The following is a 20,117-nucleotide window of genomic DNA, read 5'->3' as shown; positions in this document are numbered from 1 at the left end:
AAAAAGAGGATTTCCGATCGGAGACTCTGAAATCGGTATTCTGCTGAACTTTTCCGACACATCCTTAATTGGTGGTCTCCAATCAGAAACCTCCTTGGGTGGCGGAGCAAGGAATGCTGGCTAGATACAGCAAGTAAAGGATGCCGAATTTTTCTGCGGAAATCGGAATACTGCAGAAATTTTAGACCAATCACAAGACTAAGTACAACTTGGTAGTAGCCGAGTCTTATGAATAGTTTAAAATGTCTGCGGTATTGCGTGTGCTTTATATGCACAGTGTGAAACAAATAAGCCCCACAAGCGAGATTTCATCTTGAGAGATTTGTTTTCATTGCGCATAAATTGAGGTTATAAACCCATTTAGCATGTATTTGTGCTGCTAAGTGCAGTGAGAGCCTCTTTGTCTATCGCACAATATCTCGGCTTGCACAAGCATTGTGTACACTGAACTGTGTCATGTCTGACTGCACCTGAAACCGACTCCAAGACGGCTGCAGGAAATATCGCCTTCAGCAAAGAGTACAGTATAGCAGCACTATTCATGTATAGTACAGGAGCTCATTCATAAACGGTACCGAATAGGGTCATTCCCATACTGTACAGGACCACAGTCTGATAATGGGAAGATGAATACACTTATACATGATATAGATGATTTGCAATACTGCACAGCATAGGAACATTCCAATACTGTAACATTCCTATACAGAAGAGAAGCACATTCCTATACAGTACAGAGGCCCATTCCTATACAGTACAGAGAACCATTCCCATATGGTATAGAGTCCAACTCCTATATGGTATAGAGTCCCATTCTAAATGTAAATATATGTATTTTTCTCCTTAAAAAATGTGTTTCATTGACTGTAAACTTTATTCCTATTCTTTAAATTGATATACTGTATTTCATATTTTCAAATGTTAATCACTTCACCCCCAAGGGTTTTCTCCTTAAAATCCAGAGCAATTTTCACCTGTCACTGCTCCTTCCATTTATTCGTCTATAACGTTATTACTACCAGGGCCGGCCCGCTCATGAGGCGGGGTGAAACATTTGCCTCAGGCGGCAGATCTGGGGGGGCGGCACCCACCTGTCCATGGATGCTGGGTGCCGCCCGCCGAGCTGGAGGGGTAGCTGACAGAAAGGGGGTCATTGGGCCTAGCGGTGGGGAGGGGGGTTGGACCCCCCCCCCTCGCCTGGGTCCCCCGATCTGCGCTCCTCCTCCAGCGTTAAGTAACCAGCGTGCATAAAGATGAAGAGGCAACGGGCGGGGGAATCACTCACCTCTTCCGCGTTCCATCGTGTGCTCCACTGACGTCACTTCCGGCAATGCCGCCCACTGTATTGTAAGTGGACGGCCTTGCAGGAAGTGACATCAGTGGAGCACACGATGGAACGCGGAAGAGGTGAGTGATTCCCCCGCCTGTTGCCTCTTCATCTTTATGCACGCTGGTTACTTAACGCTGGAGGAGGAGCGCAGATCGGGGGACCCAGGCGAGGGAGGGGGGGTCCGACCCCCCTCCCCACCCCTAGGCCCAATACCCCCTTTCTGTCAGCTACCCCTCCAGCTCGGCGCCCCCCCCCCCCCCACCCACGGCTAGATAAGGAAAGCTAAACTATGAGTTATGTCAAATAAGGAGAACTAAACCATGATTTAATTTAGATAAGGAGAGCTAAACCATGAGTTTAGTTAGATAAGGAGAGCTAAACCATGAGTTAAGTTAGATAAGGAGAGCTAAATCATAAATTAAGTCATTTAAGGAGAGATAAATTGTGAGTTAATCAATAAGGTGAGATAATTTAACAGAAAAGTTTTGTGAATCAGACCTAGGCGTCACAGTGATGGCAGAGGTTACAAAGTGTCACAGCAACAAAGGGGAGGCAGTGCTACAATAATAGTACAGGTCACACAGTGTCACAATAAAGATAGAAGGCATTCAGCGTCTCAGTGATAAGATGGGGCACACAGTGTGCCAGTAAAAGTTGGGGACATAGAGTGTGACAAAGATGGTATGGGGCATTGCAGTTTTATGCGATAGGACAGACAGCCACCCTTCTGTGAAACAGACAAAAGAAGCCGAGTGTGGAAACTAGAAAATCCACTTTTGAAAGAGCAGGTGAAATGCCCCGGGAGGACACGAGGGCCAGAGGGGGCAACAATAAAAACATTATATTTCTGAGACACCAGACACATAAACTGGTTCTTCTGGAGAGCACAATGCAGTCTCTGTCACTTTCATCAGCCACAAACATGGCAGCCCTTCACTCTAAAAAGTTCACACTTGTGATGCTAGTGGGCCACGCAGAGCCCTACATAGGCTAAAGTGTAGAAATGGCCAATGTTGCAGCCTGACCTCATGCCATAAAAGTAGAACTTTAGTAAGCCAGACGTTTACATACATGACAAGACGAGACAGACAGGTTCCCTTATCAGGTCATGTGTCTGAGACTGTCGAGATCTGTCGTGCTTAGTGTTGATTATTCTGCATAGTTCCATATCATCTGTGAAAATAGCAACATTACTCTTTATTCCATCTACTAGATCATGAATAAATAAATTGGAGAGGATTGAACCTAGAACTGACCCTTGCGGGACCACACTACTACCAGTTTTCCATTTAAAGTATGACATCTACCTTCTGTCCTTTCACCAATTCTCTAATCTATACACACATTTTCCCCCTAGTCCGCTAATCTTCTGCACTAGGCTATTGTGGGAAACAGTGACAAAAGCTTTTTTAAAGTTCAAGTATTCTTTTTCTTTCCCAAGAGCTAAATTTGCATTCACCACTTATAGCCAAGAATGTGGTCCATTTTGTCCATGTCCAAGTTTTACTAGCTTGACCATCACTACTCTACAAGGAGAAATCTACTGTACCGAGTTCCCATGTGTCCCCCCATCAGTATATTTGACAATCCTGACCATCACTTCTCCGCATTTGAAGCTACGGTAAGAGTGGCCTTGTTTCTTTATCTGAGTATTTAGCCTGCCTATGACTGTTCTGTGTTGAGGAGCCAAGAATTCAGCCCATGTTCCTCTTGTCTGAACATTGTGACTATCAATGCTCTGCATGGTGGAGTCTGTTTTGGTGTCCATGTCTGTGGCCCCAGTCAAGAGTATTTTGCCAGCCTATCACTGTGGTGCATTGCAGACCTGGTAGTGTGACCGGTATGGTCATGTCTGTTGATATACCATACAAATGAAGTGAAGGCTAATGCCAGCCTTCACTTTGTTTGTCTACTTTGGACTCCAGAGTCCGGAAGTCTCTTGAGGCTTGGGCACACCTGTCCTCTCTTCAGTGAGTGCCACTATACTACCCTGTTTTACTGTGGAAATAATATAGTAAATAATCTCACTGCAAATGATTTTTTTAGGTGGATGTTATAGTAGTAACTCATACTATGACTCACTGGTAAAATTCTGTAGATTCCTCATAATGAGCTGATTATAATAATATCATAATAGCCACCATTATGTCATCACACTCAGGTGTATTATAGTTACTTATCTTCTACTATTCTGGCATGTCCATTAGCCTGTTTACCCAGATATTGAGTGACTCTGTGTCTGTCCATTATCCTGTCCCCTGATATTTCGTAGTGATCTCTGATGATGTCCACCATTCTCTTTTCCAAAATATTAGCGTGTTTAGGTTGCTGTCCATTATCATATATCCTTAGATATTGGTGTTCGTATAGGGCTGTTGATTATTCTGCGCCTTCAGAACCTGGGTGACTATAGGCTCATCCCATATCGTGTGTGTATGCTGAGGTGAGTATGGAATATTCCATTATCCCATGTTCCTGGGCATTTGGGTGAGTATGGAGCATTCCATCATCCAGTATCCATGGATATTGGGGTGACTATGGAAATGCGCTTTATCCCGTATCTACATTAAAGTAAGTACAGAGGTATGTTCATGCTGCATCCACACTCCTCTAGGTGAAACTCGAAAAGAGAAGAATATCCTGCAAAAGTCTATTTAATTCAGTAATTCAACTTAAAAGGTGGAACTAATATATGAAATAGGAACCCTCTGCAGGTGTTTTGGATAAATTAGCTGATTAAAGTCTGACACTTTGAGCCTAGAATATTGATCATTTGCGCAATATTCTAATGGTCTGAGATTCTGATTTTGTTTTTTTAAAAGCTGTAAGGCATAATCATCAAAATGAATACAAATAAACGCTTGAAATATCTTTGCATGTAATACATACAGTACATTAGTTTCACCTTGTGAGTTGAATTACTAAAATAAATGGACTTTAGCACGACATTCTAATTTTTGGAGTTTCACTTGTACTTCTCTGCTTGTTCCCCCTGGGCCCTGTAATCAGAACTTGAAAAATTAGACTTTTAGCTAAAGTCAAATTTTCAGGCAGGAAGAGGCTGGCTTTCTGCGAGGTTCCCTCCTATGATCCTTCTCTTAGGGGTAGTGAATGGGGCAGGGAAGAGGAGGGAATGGAAAAGTGATGGGATGCAACATTGTGGCAAAACTGCCTCTTCTTGTCTAAAAATTCGACTTTAGCCAAAAGTAACATTTTTCAAGCTGTGATTACGGGGACCGGGGGGAAACAAGGAGAGGAATGGATAATGCAGAGAGGAATGTGGATCCAGCATGAACATATCTCTGTACTTATCTTAGGTAGCTTTTCCTGGGGTCAGGTATGCTTTCATGAGGTGAATATCTGTCTCTCCACTAACCTGTGTCCCCAGTTATTGGGATTATTATTGGCTTATTCCCGAGCCTGCGTTCTCGAAATATTGGGTAACTACTGGAATGCCTGTATTGTACCATGGGCAGGAATGGATTTTATTACCAAGACCAAGTGGCATAACTACTCAGAATCAGAATCAATTTATTTTTCGCCAAGTAAGTTTGCACCTACAAGGAATTTGTCTTGGCAGTTGCTTAACAAACACAAACAAAAACAATACAAGGACAGACAGTGTGAATATTACAAGTTAAGGACATTATAAGTATAGTGGCAGTAAGCAATGTGAGAATTGTTCATGTTTAGTTCTGTGCTGATTACTTTCAGTCCTAGCAGCTCTAGCGTGGTTCAGTATTAAGTATGGCTATCGCTTGAGGAAAAAAACTGTTCCTGTGTCTCGAGGTTTTGGTAGCGATTGACCAGAATCTTACTCCTGAAGGCATGAGCTGGAAGATGGAGTGAGCTGGGTGAGAGGGGTCAGAGGCAATTTTGGTTGCTCTCTTTCTGCACCTGCTAGCGCAAAGATCCTGCAGGGAAGGTAAGCTACAGCCAATTATCCTTTCCGCTGATCGGATGATGCGCTGCAGCCTCCCCTTTTCTAATGCTGAGCAGGAGCTGAACCATACAGTCATAGATGATGTTATGGTGGATTCGATGATTGCAGTGTAGAACTGCACCATTCGTTTTTGAGGTAGGCCAAACTTTTTCAGCTGCCGTAGATGGTACATTCTCTGTTGTGCTTTCTTGACAATAGTGGCGGTGTTGTTGTCCCATTTTAAGTCGTTTGAGATCGTGGACCCATTGGGCCCCCCAGAAAAACTTTGACAGGGCTCCCCCCCAATGTTCACGCCCCTTCCCTTGCCACCCCTTGGTGCCCTTCACAGCCTGGGGGCCCATCTCACAAGGGTCATAAAACAAGTTTGGCCATCATGATCTTCACACCCATAACATGTGCAGCCACAAAAACACCTAACGTGAAGTATAGTCCTCTGTATCGGTGGAAGTGAAGGTTAATAGCTAAGGCACCAAAACCGCAGGGGTTGCTCCCCTCTAGTTATGCCCCTGCTAAGCACAAGACTAGAGGCTGCAGGTGCCATTCCTACTGAAGCATCTCATTTCCACCAGCACCACACTATCCCACCACTGATAGCCGCAGCAGCTCTGGCTATGATCCTCCTGCTTCTGGGCTGGCACTTTTGAAACTGTACACATGGTGCAGGAAGGGTGAGATCACATGCAAGGAACATGACTAAAGCCTTTTATATATGCTCAACTGTTCTCGACCAAGTTGGCTGGTCAGGGCTGTCTCCGCCAAGAATCTAGCGTGTATACAGTTGTGCCCCGAAGTCTATTAAGGTTGCTTAATGATTCAGCACCAAATCTTGAAGAAAATGTTGGCGGATGAGTCCACTGTTCATCTCTTTAGCTACCTTCCAAAGCAGCTCCGTAGTTCCCCGTGCCGTTGTCCCTTCCTCCCTTCTTCATAGACAAAGTAAGCATTGCTCGTCCTTTCCTCTGTGCAGCACAGGGGCTGTGCAGTGTCACCCTCATGATTAAGTTCAATCCTTCCTAGCGAGTGACACAAATCGTGGGGAAATTGTAGGTGTGTGCGCACCATTAGCGTGTGGCATGTTTTTCTAGGTGGAGTTTAAAGGGCTGTGATGTTCTGCCTATATGGTTAGCGAGGTGCAAGTAATTCTGGCTTCCATGCAAATCTAATGCAAATTGTATGCATCCTGGAACTAGGCAAGTTAAAGTGATACTAAAGTGACTGTGGAAGAAAAAGGCAGATACTCACCCATGTAGAGGGAAGTCTCTGAATCCTGTAGAGCTTTCCTGGTCCGCTTTTGTTGTCCTCGTTCCAGCCCTGTTACACGTATTTAACCAACTGGTCGACTACACCTTCGGGGATCCTCGGCAGGCTTTGGGAACACTTGTGTCCTCGAGCGCTTACGTGCACGCTCGCGCACTGGTGCATATGCGCAGTACAGAACCGTTAATCTTTGGAAGCACCAGGGGACAAGACAGCTTCTAAAGCCTTCAAAGGGCTCCCGGAGATGACTTCTTTAATGGGGGTCAGCGATAGAGTGAGAAAGGACTGAGCAAGCTCTCTGAGATCCAGAGCCTTCCCTCTCCATAGGTGAGTATCTGCCTTTTTATTCCCACAGTTGCTGTAGTATTGCTTTAACCGTACTGCACATCCTTTCGGTTTGACTGGTGCAGTTTCGGGCAGGTTTCACGCTGCCGACCTGCGGTTGTAGTTTGATGCGATCGACTGATCGCTATGCCCAAAAAAGCCTCTGGAGCGTACTGCGGCACTATGTGGTAATCTCCATTCTGGATGTAAGCCAAGCAGGAGGTGAGGTTCTCTAGTGCTCAATTCCTGTGGCCAATGTTAGAATTGCGCGGAAGTGTATTGTTAAAATACGCTTCGAAGCATGCATGGCGTGAATACGTGCGGCTAACAGTTTTAAATATGTGCTCCGCCCTAGACTTACATGACTTCCGGTCGCCGAACGTCACCGCGCATGCTGAACACCAATGCACGGATGCTCCAGCGCCACCCGAGCGTCAAATTGAGGAGTTCTGGCGCATCGCATCCCACCGCATAAGTATGAAATGCCCCGTCGACTTTCATTGGTGTAGCGTTACCCTGCGGTAGAACATGGTAACGCAACAAACACCAGTGTGAAAGGGGCCTCAGGCTGCATACAATTTGCATGAGAATTTGCGTGTGCCAGGGTTGGGCCGTGGCAGAGGCGAGAGGCTCCTGCCTCAGGGCGCAGTGTAGGAGGGGGCACAACTCACTCAGCTATCATTCCCCTATTGTGTTTGAAGCAGAGAGAAATAGGAAAAGGGGATACATGGGGCAGATGTTAGTCTAATAGCAATCAGTGTGTGACAGCTGGGGTGGGAGGGATGGAGGGGCGCACTTTGGTGTCTCAGCCTTGGGTGCTGGAGGCCCTTGTCCTGGCTCTGGGGTGCGCACTGGAATTATTTGCATTTCATTGACTATCCCTTCTCCATGCAACCGGAGTCCGACTCTTATTAGCGTCACATGAACATTTATTATATTTTTGTTTCCTTCTTCTTTTCTAATTCTTGGTGTAATTGCCTTCTTAAAACAGAAGGAAATTTGCAATAATTCAGTTATAAATGAACATTTGTGGTTACCCACAATGCACACCTACTAAATATGCAAATTATCCCTTTTTGCCCTTGGTAAGCCAAGCAAGCATCCAGAACCGCTGGTTTATAGCAAGCCTATAGCTTTAAGTTTTACACAGCCATATCAAACCCAAATGTAGACAGCCTGTTTCGGACTTTTGGTCCTCATCAGTACATGGTAGGGATTGATAAAAAAGGGATAATTTGCATATTTAGTAGGTGTGCATTGTGGGTAACCACAAATGTTCATTTATAACTGAATTATTGCAAATTTCCTTCTGTTTTAAGAAGGCAATTACACCAAGCTTTGCTTTTTTAGTAGGAGGGCTTTTTGGTTCCTTTTATCCCCCTATACATTCCTAGTAGTTTGGGTCACCCTGAGCTGCTTGGTTACTCTGTTGTACTCGACCATTTCATACAGCCTTATCAATCCCTACCATGTACTGATGAGGACCAAAAGTCCGAAACAGGCTGTCTACATGTGGGTTTGATATGGCTGTGTAAAACTTAAAGCTATAGGCTTGCTATAAACCAGCGGTTCTGGATGCTTGCTTGGCTTACCAAGGGCAAAAAGGGATAATTTGCATATTTAGTAGGTGTGCATTGTGGGTAACCACAAATGTTCATTTATAACTGAATTATTGCAAATTTCCTTCTGTTTTAAGAAGGCAATTACACCAAGCTTTGCTTTTTTAGTAGGAGGGCTTTTTGGTTCCTTTTATCCCCCTATACATTCCTAGTAGTTTAGGTCACCCTGAGCTGCTTGGTTACTCTGTTGTACTCGACCAAGCCCTATTTCATACATCCTTATCAATCCCTACCATGTACTGATGAGGACCAAAAGTCTGAAACAGGCTGTCTACATGTGGGTTTGATATGGCTGTGTAAGACTTAAAGCTATAGGCTTGCTATAAACCAGCGGTTCTGGATGCTTGCTTGGCTTACCAAGGGCAAAAAGGGATAATTTGCATATTTAGTAGGTGTGCATTGTGGGTAACCACAAATGTTCATTTATAACTGAATTATTGCAAATTTCCTTCTGTTTTAAGAAGGCAATTACACCAAGCTTTGCTTTTTTAGTAGGAGGGCTTTTTGGTACCTTTTATCCCCCTATACATTCCTAGTAGTTTGGGTCACCCTGAGCTGCTTGGTTACTCTCTTTTCTAATTCAGTGCTGTTTTTTTCCCATGATACTTTGCAGGTTTGCTGTCAAATGGAAATTGTCCTTGTTGATCAAGCCTGTTTGTGACCTTGTGAAATTAGTTTTCCTTTTTTGTTTTTGCTGCTGATATTTTCTTTTCACTATCCTGAACCATCATTTTTCTTTTTATATGTAGAGAAGTTGGAGGAGGAACTTTTCATGTGGTGGATTTGTGTTTTGCTGTGACAGCGTCCCTCCCCCCTTCCACTCCTCCGGGATGGCTTCTTTACAGAAACTAGTCCGTCTAGTTTTTAATCCAGCAATGAGTGAGTGAGAGGCGAGGAGAGTGACACAGTCCTTGCCCAACTCTGAAAATTCCGGGTCCCTGAAACCTGGCCCTGAGTTGGAAGCTGCGTGCCCCAGAGGTACCATCCTAAACTGGAATCTGGGGGTCCCAAAGACCTCCCCCTGAGCTGGAAACTGAGGGTCCCTGAGTCCCTCATACTGCACTGGAAATTGAATGTCTCAGAGAGCTCATCTTGCACTGGATGCTGTGTACCCCACACTCCTCACTCTGAACTGGAAACTGGGGGTCCCTAAATCCCCTGCCTGCATTGGAACTTGTGTCCCCAAGTCTTCTTCCTACATTGGAAATTATTTCCTCAAGTCTTCATCCTGCACTGGGAATTGTGGACCCCTGATTCTTTGATCCTCACTGGAAATTGTAGCAAAGTCTTGATCCTAATCTGGAAACTGTGGGTTCTCATGTTATTTTGTACTAAATTTATATCCTTCAATAGAAATTGAGGGGCCTGCACTGAAAACTGTGGTTCTCCTGGTCCTCATCCTGCACTGGTAATTGTGGGTTTCCGAGTCTTCACCTTGCTGTCACCATCAGAGCCTCAACCGGAAACAGAACAATGTCTACAGGGACCCCAGATTTCCCTCAGTGGCACCCCAGGATATGGCTGTTTCTGAGGACCCTGCTGCTACTTCTGCTCTACTGTACAGGTAAGAACACTGCTGTCTGGGAGACTTTAGAGGGACTATGGAGAGGGGAATGCCACCTGTTCTGTCTGCTGGGAGTAATCATTGTAACTTGAATGTGTGCTGTCATGTTCATATCTGCTTTTTCACCGATAACTTATGTAGACCGGTTTGTGGAAGTCTCAGACAGAGGATCCTGGTAACTATTTTACCATGAAAGGTATCTGCTCTCTCTAATACAGAGAGTGTGTGGTGGTCTCCCTTAGAGAGAGAGGTCACATTAGCTCTCCTACAGAGTTGTCTGGCTGACTTTTCTATACAATAGTGTCAGGTTGTTCTTCTGCAGCATGCTGCATGGTTATATCACCCATACAAGCATGGAGAGGTGTCTGCCTGTGTTTTGTACAGGCAAGTGTCTCATTACAAAGAAGAGTCTGTCTATCCTACAGCAAATGGTCTGTACGTCTCTCTCCACATGCAGAAGCCTGTGACTGTTACTCCTGTAAAGGGATGCCTGCCTAGTTGGTCTTCCACAGTTTGGCTTCATTCTCTATTGGCCATTCTCTGGTTGGTCTGCTAGATAGGGATTTGGGCTGAATTACTTAGAGAGAAGTATCGGACTGACTCCACCACACGGAGATGCATGGCTGTTTCTCCCATAGATAGGTGTATGACTGTCCTGCGGGGAGGTGTATGGCTCTATCTCCGAAGCTCGAAATAGAGGTGCTCGAATGTACTTATGGAGAGGAGGTTTGCTGACTCTGGCTTGGACATAAGTGGTTTCAGGGGATTTACAAAAGACAGATAGCAGAGGAAAGGCAGGTGTTTTACCCAAACTAAACACGAAATGTGATCACACATGTAACATGTTAATATGCAGTTGCGAATGAACTCAGAAGATGCAATTACCCTGCCCTCGCTTTACAGATTGAACCCAGTTGTGATTCCCTTTGGCCCCCTGCTAGAAGAACAGCAATGTGACCATATACAACAGAATCAGTGTTGTGAAATAGAACCTGTCATATCTTATTTGATGTCAGTATTGAGGTACACAGACTGTGGTTTATCTACAAATAATGCGGAAAAAAACCTTGATGGGACCCTGATGTTCACTCCCCTTCCTTTGGTGACCCTCATGGCGGTGGCTGGATAGTGTAAATGGTTAAGGGCTCTGCCTCTGACACAGGAGACCTGGGTTTGAATCTCGGCTCTGCCTGTTCAGTAAGCCAGCACCTATTCAGTAGGAGACCTTAGGCAAGTCTCCCTAACACTGCTACTGCCTATAGAGCGCGTCCTAGTGGCTGCAGCTCTGTCGCTTTGAGTCCGCCAGGAGAAAAGCGCGATATAAATGTTCTGTGTTTGTTTGTTGTTTGTTTGAAAGTCATCTCACAAGGGTCTTAAAACAAGTGTGGCCATCATGATCTTTACACCCATAACAAGTGTAGCCACATTTGATTTGGAGGATGGACAGCTGTATTGGAGAGGGGGAGGGTTAGTAGTTAGGGCCCCCCATTAGATGTTGGGACTGCTTCCCTATAGTTATGCCCAAGTACAGAGATTCTGGTATACGCTCACCTTAAGTTACATATTCCCGAGTGCTACCTGGTGTAGCTACTACTGTAGATACCACCAGGGTTATCAGGTAAACCCATCCTGGCTGGCATACACACAGTGTTACCAGCCTTTTATCTGTTGGTCTTAATAAAATGTCATTGCTGTATGTTACATATAAAGTGGGCCTCTGATCCTGGACAGCCTCTGATTTCATCATGTCAAGCTCTCTCCTGGAAACAGTCATGCAAGTGGCAGCATCTGCATCTCGCTCCCATAATCCTCTGCTTCTACTGGCTCTTGGCCATTCTCAGTTGCAGTTTATTTCCTGCATGGCTCAGGATCTGTCCAGCTCAATTCCAGGTTACAATATCCAGTTATTATGGAGAAATGTCTATGTAGTGGGGTGACACATGCAGAAAACATTCACATGTCACCATGATTCACGACTCTGGGGTGACATTAATACCGAACTGTGTTGGACACCTTTGCGCAGTCACGCAGTCCTCTCAGCAGGCTGTAGAGTTTATGACAAGCTAGGTCTCAATGATTTTCTTGTAAAAGGGTTCAGCCCTCCTATTACACTGTAATTAAAGGTTTAGGAGCTGTGAGAGTCTGCGGAGCTGTCAGTGACTGTGGAGGGAGGGAGGCTGGGACAAAACTATATTTTTCATTCATTGCCTACTTTCTCCAAAAACATGAGAAGTGGCTGATGTGGCCTTCAACAACAACTTTCAGATTACATTTGCCATTGTGTGGAAACAACCTAAGATTTGCTCATGGTGGTGGTTGCTTACAAACCCAGGACAATGTCATACACGTGAAATTGGTTTGACTGAAGATCTAAGGGTCTTTCATCTGAAATGATGGAGGGATGACTGAAGATGCGCGAGGGAGACTTTTGTATTTCCTGTGTATGAAAGCTGAGATGGACCAGATGGCAATTTTATATTGTATAAGTTATGCGTCCTTGAGGCTGCCATATACGGATAGATCTGATAAAAACTTTAAAGAAAATCTTTTAAAATGTATGGCCTGCTGATCAATCTTTAGTCGTTTTATCAATGAAACGTTGATTGTGAGAAGCTGTCCCTTTTCTATACTGTTATGAATGGGCATGGGGAGTAGTGGTGTTTAATCAAGCTTTCCTAAGGTTTATATAGTATTGAGTGATCAGATCGATATTGCGTCAGATGTCTGTACACATTGGATGCAAAGTCAAGTGGTGAAGAGTGGTATCCATGTAACATGATCTATAGGAGTACTATGATACTGATCATGGTGTTTAGTGATGGCACTTCTAAACCTCAGGTTTTTCACAATATTTCTAGCTTCTTAGGGCCTGTTTACTCTAGGTCTAGCTTCTTAGGGCCTTTTCACAGTAGGTCTAGCTTCTTAGGGCCTTTTCACCCTAGGTCTAGCTTTTTAGGGCCTGCTCATACAAGGTCTAGATTCTCAGGGCCTGTTCATGCTAGGTCTAGCTTCTTAGGGCTTGTTTATCGTTGATCTAGGTTCTTAGGGCCTGTTCATTATAGGTCTAAGTTCTTAGGGCCTGTTCACACTAGGCCTAGGTTCTTAGGGCCTGTTCACACTAGGCCTATGTTCTTAGGGCCTGTTTCTACTGATATCCAGTGCAGAAGGCAGTGTACCAACAGATATGCACAGTGGACCCATGCTGTCCTATAAGAAAGCATGGACCTGATCACACATGTCGGTCTCCACTGTGTCCAGGCTTGGTTTTCACAATGCACAATCCTGATTTGCAACAGTTGGTTCCCTAATACAGCCCGAGAATTGCTCTGCAGTAGGAGTCCACACTGATATGCAGGTTGGGCATTATACAGTACTCTGCAGGTGAAGTTCACACTCATATGCAGGTTGGGTGTTATACAGTACTCTGCAGGTGAAGTTCACACTCATATGCAGGTTGGGCATTACACAGTACTCTCCAGGTGAAGTCCACACTCATATGCAGTTTGGGCGTTACACAGTACTCTGCAGGTGAAGTCCACACTCATATGCAGGTCAGAGTTATACAGTACTCTGCAGGTGAAGTCCACACTCATATGCAGGTCAGAGTTATACAGTACTCTGCAGGTGAAGTCCACACTCATATGCAGGTCAGAGTTATACAGTACTCTGCAGGTGAGGTCCACATTCATATGCAGGTCAGAGTTTTACAGTACTCTGCAGGTGAGGTCCATACTCATATGCAGGTTGGGGTTATACAGTACTCTGCACGTGGTGTCTTCACTAACATATACGTTAGGTCTGGATGGAACAACAATTTCCAGGTGGAGTCCAGACTGACCCACAAGTCTGGACATCTTTCAGGTGGAGTCCACAAGGGTACATAAAATACAGACATTGATATACATAAAAAGACAGACATTAGTACCTAATTCAGTAGTGGGAGACAACATAATGATAAATGTACAGTGATCAACAAAACATACAGCATCTTACAAGACACAAGAGGGAAAAATCCCTGCCCTTGCAAGCTTACAATCTAAAGGAATAAGGGGAACAAGGGGTAGAGCAATACATGAGGTTTTCGGGGGTTTTGGTGGTTGTGGACTATATAATCGGGAAGGAGCATGGCTTGTCCAGAGGCTGAAAGTGGAATGTCCTAGTCTAGATTAGATCTGAAAAGGTGCATTTTAAGGGCGCACTTGAATGTTGAGAGAGAATGTTGAGAGAGTGACGAATGTGTTTTGGGGTCAGGGTTGTACAGCACTCTTTAGGTGGAGTCCACACTCCCCCACAGGTTTCAGTGATACAACAATCTCCAGGTGGAGTCCACACTCACCCACAGGTCTGGGTGATACAACGTTCTTCAGGTTTTGATACAAACATCTCCAGGTGTAGTGCATGATTACCCACAAGTCTGGGTGATACAGCATTCTTCAAGTTGAGTCACTAGAGTTGGTGTCATCCAGCGCGTAAACTTATGGTGTCACCACTCTCTCACCCCATGAACCTCTAACCTCACCAGGCTAATCAAAACCAATAATACTTTTTTGCAGTAACGTTACTTGTGAGTGACATTTGTAGACAATGGGTTTTAAAGGGGTTATGATGGACCCATTTCCTATAGGGGAGAGAGGATGTAGGGTTAGAGATTGCTATAAATGCCACACTTTGCTGGGGGGGGGGAGGGGGACACCATTGCTAGGGGGTGTGAATAGGAAAATGTAATGGTGGTCACCACGTGGCCAGCACAGAGCAGCCAGAAGGGAGAAGAGCAGGAGGGGGAAGTACATCAAGCACTAGCCTGGTGTCACCCCCTCTGCAGGTGACACCTGGTGCAGTCCACACCTACTGCACCCCCCTAGTGACGCTACTGGGTTGAGGAGAACACACTCACCCAAGTCTGGGTGATAAATTTACTCTCCAAGTACAGTTCCTATTTTAATGTAGGTCAGAGTTAAATGGCTCTCTGTAAAATGGGCTTGGCCATACACAAGTGGCATCATAGCTTTCTGATGCCCCTCCATAGTCCATGCCTGCTTTCACCCCCCCCCCCCCCCCAAAAAAAAAAAACAGTCTATCCCACCATCCCAGTGAGTGTTAACCCACAATATGTGCCTTATCGCCCTTTTATCTCAGGCAGCTACAGAGGTCCAGAGGAGCAGATGCAGCAAGTAAACATATTTTCCACTACTGGCATGCTCCAATGCGCCACTCCGCAGGGGGAAACTCAGGCTCGAGTGTCTGTTCTGCATGGGGGAGAGGGAATGGTCCAGAGGTGAACCATAAAAGGAGACATTGCCAGGAGAAAGCTGAAAAGCACGGATTGTCAATGAGATGCAAAATCATTAATAGCGGTTGCAAAGTGGATAGCATTCTCGTCTTCCAGCGCTGGCTTCCTAGTTCAAATCTCAGCCAGAGCACTATCTGCACAGAGTCTGTATGTTCTCCCCATGTCTGTGTGGGCACTCCTGTTTCCTCACACATCCCAAAAACATACAGATTAGTTAATTAACTTCCTCCTAAATTGGCCCTAGACTACAATGGACATATGACAATGGTAGGAATTAGGTTGTGAGCCCTTCTGAGGGACAGTTAAGGTGCGTACACACGCACTACTGCCGCCAACGACGGGTCTGTCAGACCCTCCCACTGGGTGAACATTCAGCCAACAGTAGCACGTGTGTACGCGCTGTCGGAGGATCGTTCAGAAACAGACTTATCAGTCCGCCGACAGCGTGTACACACGTGCTACTGTTGGCTGAATGCCTGCCCAACGGGAGGGTCTGACGGACCCGTCGTTTGTGGCATTATATCTGCGGCAAAAGTGCTTTCGTAATTTTGCCACAGTGTGACCCCTGCCTTATGCAAATTTATGTTGCTGGAAAACAGACCAATCAGATTGAGGCTACGTTCACAGTGGGGCGTTATGGTTGTGCATTATAAAGTCTAATAACGCCGCACGGCAATGATAAGTCAATGCGGCATTCAAAGTGCAACGTTAGCGTTGTGGTGTGGTGTAACATGTTGCGTTATGGTAACGCACTACTGCAGTACATTACCTCTAAACACACACATTAACAGATAAAGGGAAGAATACTTTTCAATGCCTTTATGCTTCACTGTACCAACTGTATGCAACATTAACGCAGCGGTAATGTGCGTCATGACTTTTTCGTTGTGTTGCACTGTAATTTTGCATTGTGCCATTAATATCGTACCACAACCCAGCGTCCCACTGTGAACCTAGCCTCAGCCCAGGGCCGGTTCTAGTGACAATGGGGCCCCAGGGCAAAATTAGTCTGGGTGCCCCCAACAAAAAACCGCTCAACAAAAAGCGGAATTAGGCGCCCTTTGTTGCAGCCAAAATTCCCTCCTGGGCCCATGAGACGGCTCCTGACCCTCCCTCCCAATTCCCTCCCAGCTTAACTGTGCTTCCTGGGGCCCCTGCAGAGTCTTTGGCAGTATAGAGTCTCACCTGCCCGCCAGCACAGGTGAGACGCTACTCTGCCAAAACTCTGCAAAGCCCCCTGGGGAGCAAGAGTTAAGATGGGGAGACACATTGGCGGCCCCTATAGGCTCTGGGGCCCTGGGGCAATTGCCCCCTTTGCCTCTATGGTAGCACCGGCCCTGCCTCAGCCACATGAAATCTGCATAAAATGACCATAAAATTTGCATTGACTTCACATTTCCTTGATAATCCCTTTTGGAGAGTTCTCAGGGATGGACACAGCACTCCCTCCGACGTGCAGCAATCTCCAGGTAAAATATCAGCACTGACATAGAAATATAGATGATATACTGTAACACTGAACGCTCTCCAGGTGGAAGCCAAACTCATATTTAGGTCTGAGTGATACAACACTCCCCAGAAAACCTGTCTGGGCTGTACAGGAGAAATCCCATCCCAGGTGGAGTCGTCATGTGAACCAGTCCAGACACAGAGCCGAGAATGGTGGGGCGGCTCCGTCTCTCTCTCTCTCTCTCTCTCTCAGGTGAGATTGTGACATAAGGCCTGGGTGGCATAATGTGCCCGGTATCACATCCACTTGGCCGTGGGTCCCATCTCCCTGACTATGTGTAACACTGTATGAATTAAACAAACATGAGGCAATGGCACGTACTGAATAGAAACATTCTAATCCCTCCAAATAGAAAGGCCTTCCCATTCCCGCCTGCTATTGACTCATCAAATATGCCACAATAGAGAGGGAGGGTATGATAATAACCATGGCCTGTGCTGCCCTCTCACCTCACAGCATCGATAAATTACCAGCATGACAAAAACTCCTAGATGTATCCGATTTTTTGAGTAACTTTGATGTAATTTCTGACAACTGCATGACTAATAGTTTATGATTCTGGTTCTTACTACTTTCCATGACAATATGCTAAATGTTTTGTGATGTACAGAGGTTTCCAGTTATTTCAACCTGTGCGCAAGCTTTGCAACTATCCCCCCAAAACGTGTTTGTGAGAGAGAGGTTCAAACTGGACTCCTTTCGCTAATGTGTTTTCCATTCATGCACAAAACTCTTTAGCTCTCATTTATGCACAGAAATAGACATGGTGCAGGGGATTCTGGGTAGAAAATTGTATTCCATTTATGCACAAAAAATGGACATGGTGCAGGGGATGCTGGGTAAAAAATTGTATTTCAATTATGCACAAAAATGAATACAGTGCTGGAGATCCTGGGTAGAAAATTGTATACCATTTATACGCAAAAATGGACATGGGGCAATGGATTCTGGGTAAAAAAAATGTAATAAATTTACACACAGAAGTAGACATGGTGCAGGGGATTCTGGGTAGAAAGTTGTATTCCATTTATGCACAAACATGGACATAGTGCAGGGGATTCTGGGAAGAAAGTTGTGTTCCATTTATAAACAAACATGGACATGGTGCAGGGGATTCTAGGTAGAACATTGTATTCCATTTACGCACAGAAATTGACATGGTGCAGGGGATTCTGGGTGAAAAATTGTATTCCATTTGCACAAAGAAATAGACATGGTGCATCATAAGATATACAGCAGAATGATTTCTGAGTATAAGCAAGCCAGGCAAGAAGCAAAGGGACCAGACATTATGGCTGCAGCTGTTCTAAAATCATATAGGGAGACCAGAGCCTAGACAAGGTCCTCCAGCACCCAAGGCTGAGACACCTAAGTGCGCCCCCCACCCCAGCCGTCACACACTGATTGCTATTAGACTAAGAGGCTCCCCAGGGCCCCCAACCCCCCTAACACCTTAATCTCTAGTTATCTGGCTTGCACTCACTGCCATGTATCCCCTTTTCTTATTTCTCTCTGTTTCAAACTCAATAGAGGAATGATAGCTGAGTGAGTTGTGTGCCCCCTCCTACACTGCACCCTGAGGCTGGAGCCTCTGTCGCCTCTGCCTCGGCCCAGGCCTGAGGGAGACTTATTGCTGTGATTGTAATGGTGGGAAAAAAATTATGGCTGCAGTGTCTTTTTGTCTGCATTTATTATGGGGGACATTATAGCTGCAGTGGTTACATAAGATACATTTTGGCTGTACAGAGAGACAGCAGTGAATAGGTTGAGGGAATGATGGCCGGTTGATGTTATATTGATGATTCTGATGGAAAGATGGTGGACTGATGATGTAGTGATGAGGCTAACAAAGTGAAAGTGGATTGATAAAATAGCTGTGAGGTTAGCAGTGATGTAACAATGATAAGGCTCCTGGAATGATTCTGAGCTGTTATATATAACAGCACTAATGAGGGAATTATGGTAGTATGATATGACACTGATGAGGCTGTTGAAACCATGATGGGTTCATAAAATAATGATGAAAATGATGGAACGAGAGCTCGTTCACACTAAAGGCGTTTTCGACCTTTTTTCAAGCGCAGGCTATTTTTAACCATTTCAGCCCGCGGGGATTTTTCACCTTATACATCAGAGCAATTTTCCCCTCCCATTCAGTCGCTAATAACTTTATCCTACTTATCACAATTTATTGCTCTATATCTTGTTTTTCCACCACTAATTAGGCTTTCTTTGGGCGGTACATTTTGCTAAGAATTATTTTTTTTCTAAATGCATTTTAACAGGATTAATAAGAAAAAAATTGAAAAAAATCATTTTCTCAGCTTTCAGCCATTATAGCTTTAAAATAATCCATGCTACCATAATTAAAACCTATGTATTTTATTTGCCCGTTTGTCTCAGTTATGACATCATTTAAATTATGTCCCTATCACAATGTATGGCGCCAATATTTTATTTGGAAATAAAGGTGCATTGTTTCCGCTTTGCGTCCATCACTATTTACAAGCTTATAATTTTAAAAATGTTCGTAGTATACCCCCTTCAAATGCATATTTAAAAAGTTCAGACCCTTAGGTAACTATTTATGTATTTTTTTTATTTTTTTTTATTGTAATTTTTTTTTTCCATTAAAAATTTTATTTGGGTAATATTTTGGTGTGGGAAATAAACAGTTAATTTTTAATGTTATTATATGTGTAAATTGTAATGTAAAAAATATATAGAAGTAGTTCTACTATTAGCCTACCTACCTTGAGTTTTTTTTTCTCCTTGTGCTTCTCGCTAAGTGGAAGTACAAGGGGACGTGGAAAATTTTACATGCAGAAAGACTGAAGCACTAAATGCTCACAAAGTCACTTTGTGGGCCGATTGCGTTCGCGTTTTAAAGAATAAATACATTGTATTTATGCTCCGGGTCAAAGAGTTCACTTCCTGACTTGCGTTAGGGAGTGAATGAAAAAAATGCTCAGGAAAAGCGCTTAGAAAAGCGTTTTTCACAAAAACGGAAAGCCAACCTGAGCCTTGAGAATCGAAAAAAAAATTGCTTCAAAAATAGCCCAACGCGAATGCTAACGCGAACGGAACGCAATATGAACGAGGCTTCATGGTGGGTTGAGGGACTAGAAGAATAGAAGAACTATCTGAAGCATAAACTGCTGAGAAACTTCATGCTGGCCAGGAGGGAAACCTGACAGAACACACAGAGCATAACAACTCAGATGACAATACAGATAACAACTTAGATAACAATGCTGAGGCCTGGGCAGTAAGGATTAGT

The 20,117-nt window shown here is 44.5% G+C and overlaps 2 protein-coding genes across 2 annotated transcripts in view; one reads left to right on the top strand and one right to left on the bottom strand.

Annotated features, from left to right (window-relative positions):
* The window catches only part of GGA1 (golgi associated, gamma adaptin ear containing, ARF binding protein 1), a 468,858-nt gene that overhangs the window by 265,375 nt on the left and 183,366 nt on the right, over positions 1-20,117 (bottom strand). The window lies entirely within an intron of this gene.
* NECTIN4 (nectin cell adhesion molecule 4) overlaps positions 9,355-20,117 on the top strand; it is a 106,337-nt gene continuing 95,574 nt past the window's right edge. Inside the window, exon 1 of the mRNA XM_068252847.1 lies at positions 9,355-10,037. Within this exon, the coding sequence (XP_068108948.1) occupies positions 9,947-10,037 (91 nt within the window). The 5' untranslated portion in view covers positions 9,355-9,946. The remainder of the gene's footprint in view (positions 10,038-20,117) is intronic.

Source organism: Hyperolius riggenbachi, chromosome 9 (assembly GCF_040937935.1).
Source record: "Hyperolius riggenbachi isolate aHypRig1 chromosome 9, aHypRig1.pri, whole genome shotgun sequence".
NCBI classification, from domain to species: domain Eukaryota; kingdom Metazoa; phylum Chordata; class Amphibia; order Anura; family Hyperoliidae; genus Hyperolius; species Hyperolius riggenbachi.
This window is presented reverse-complemented; position numbering and strand designations above follow the sequence as displayed.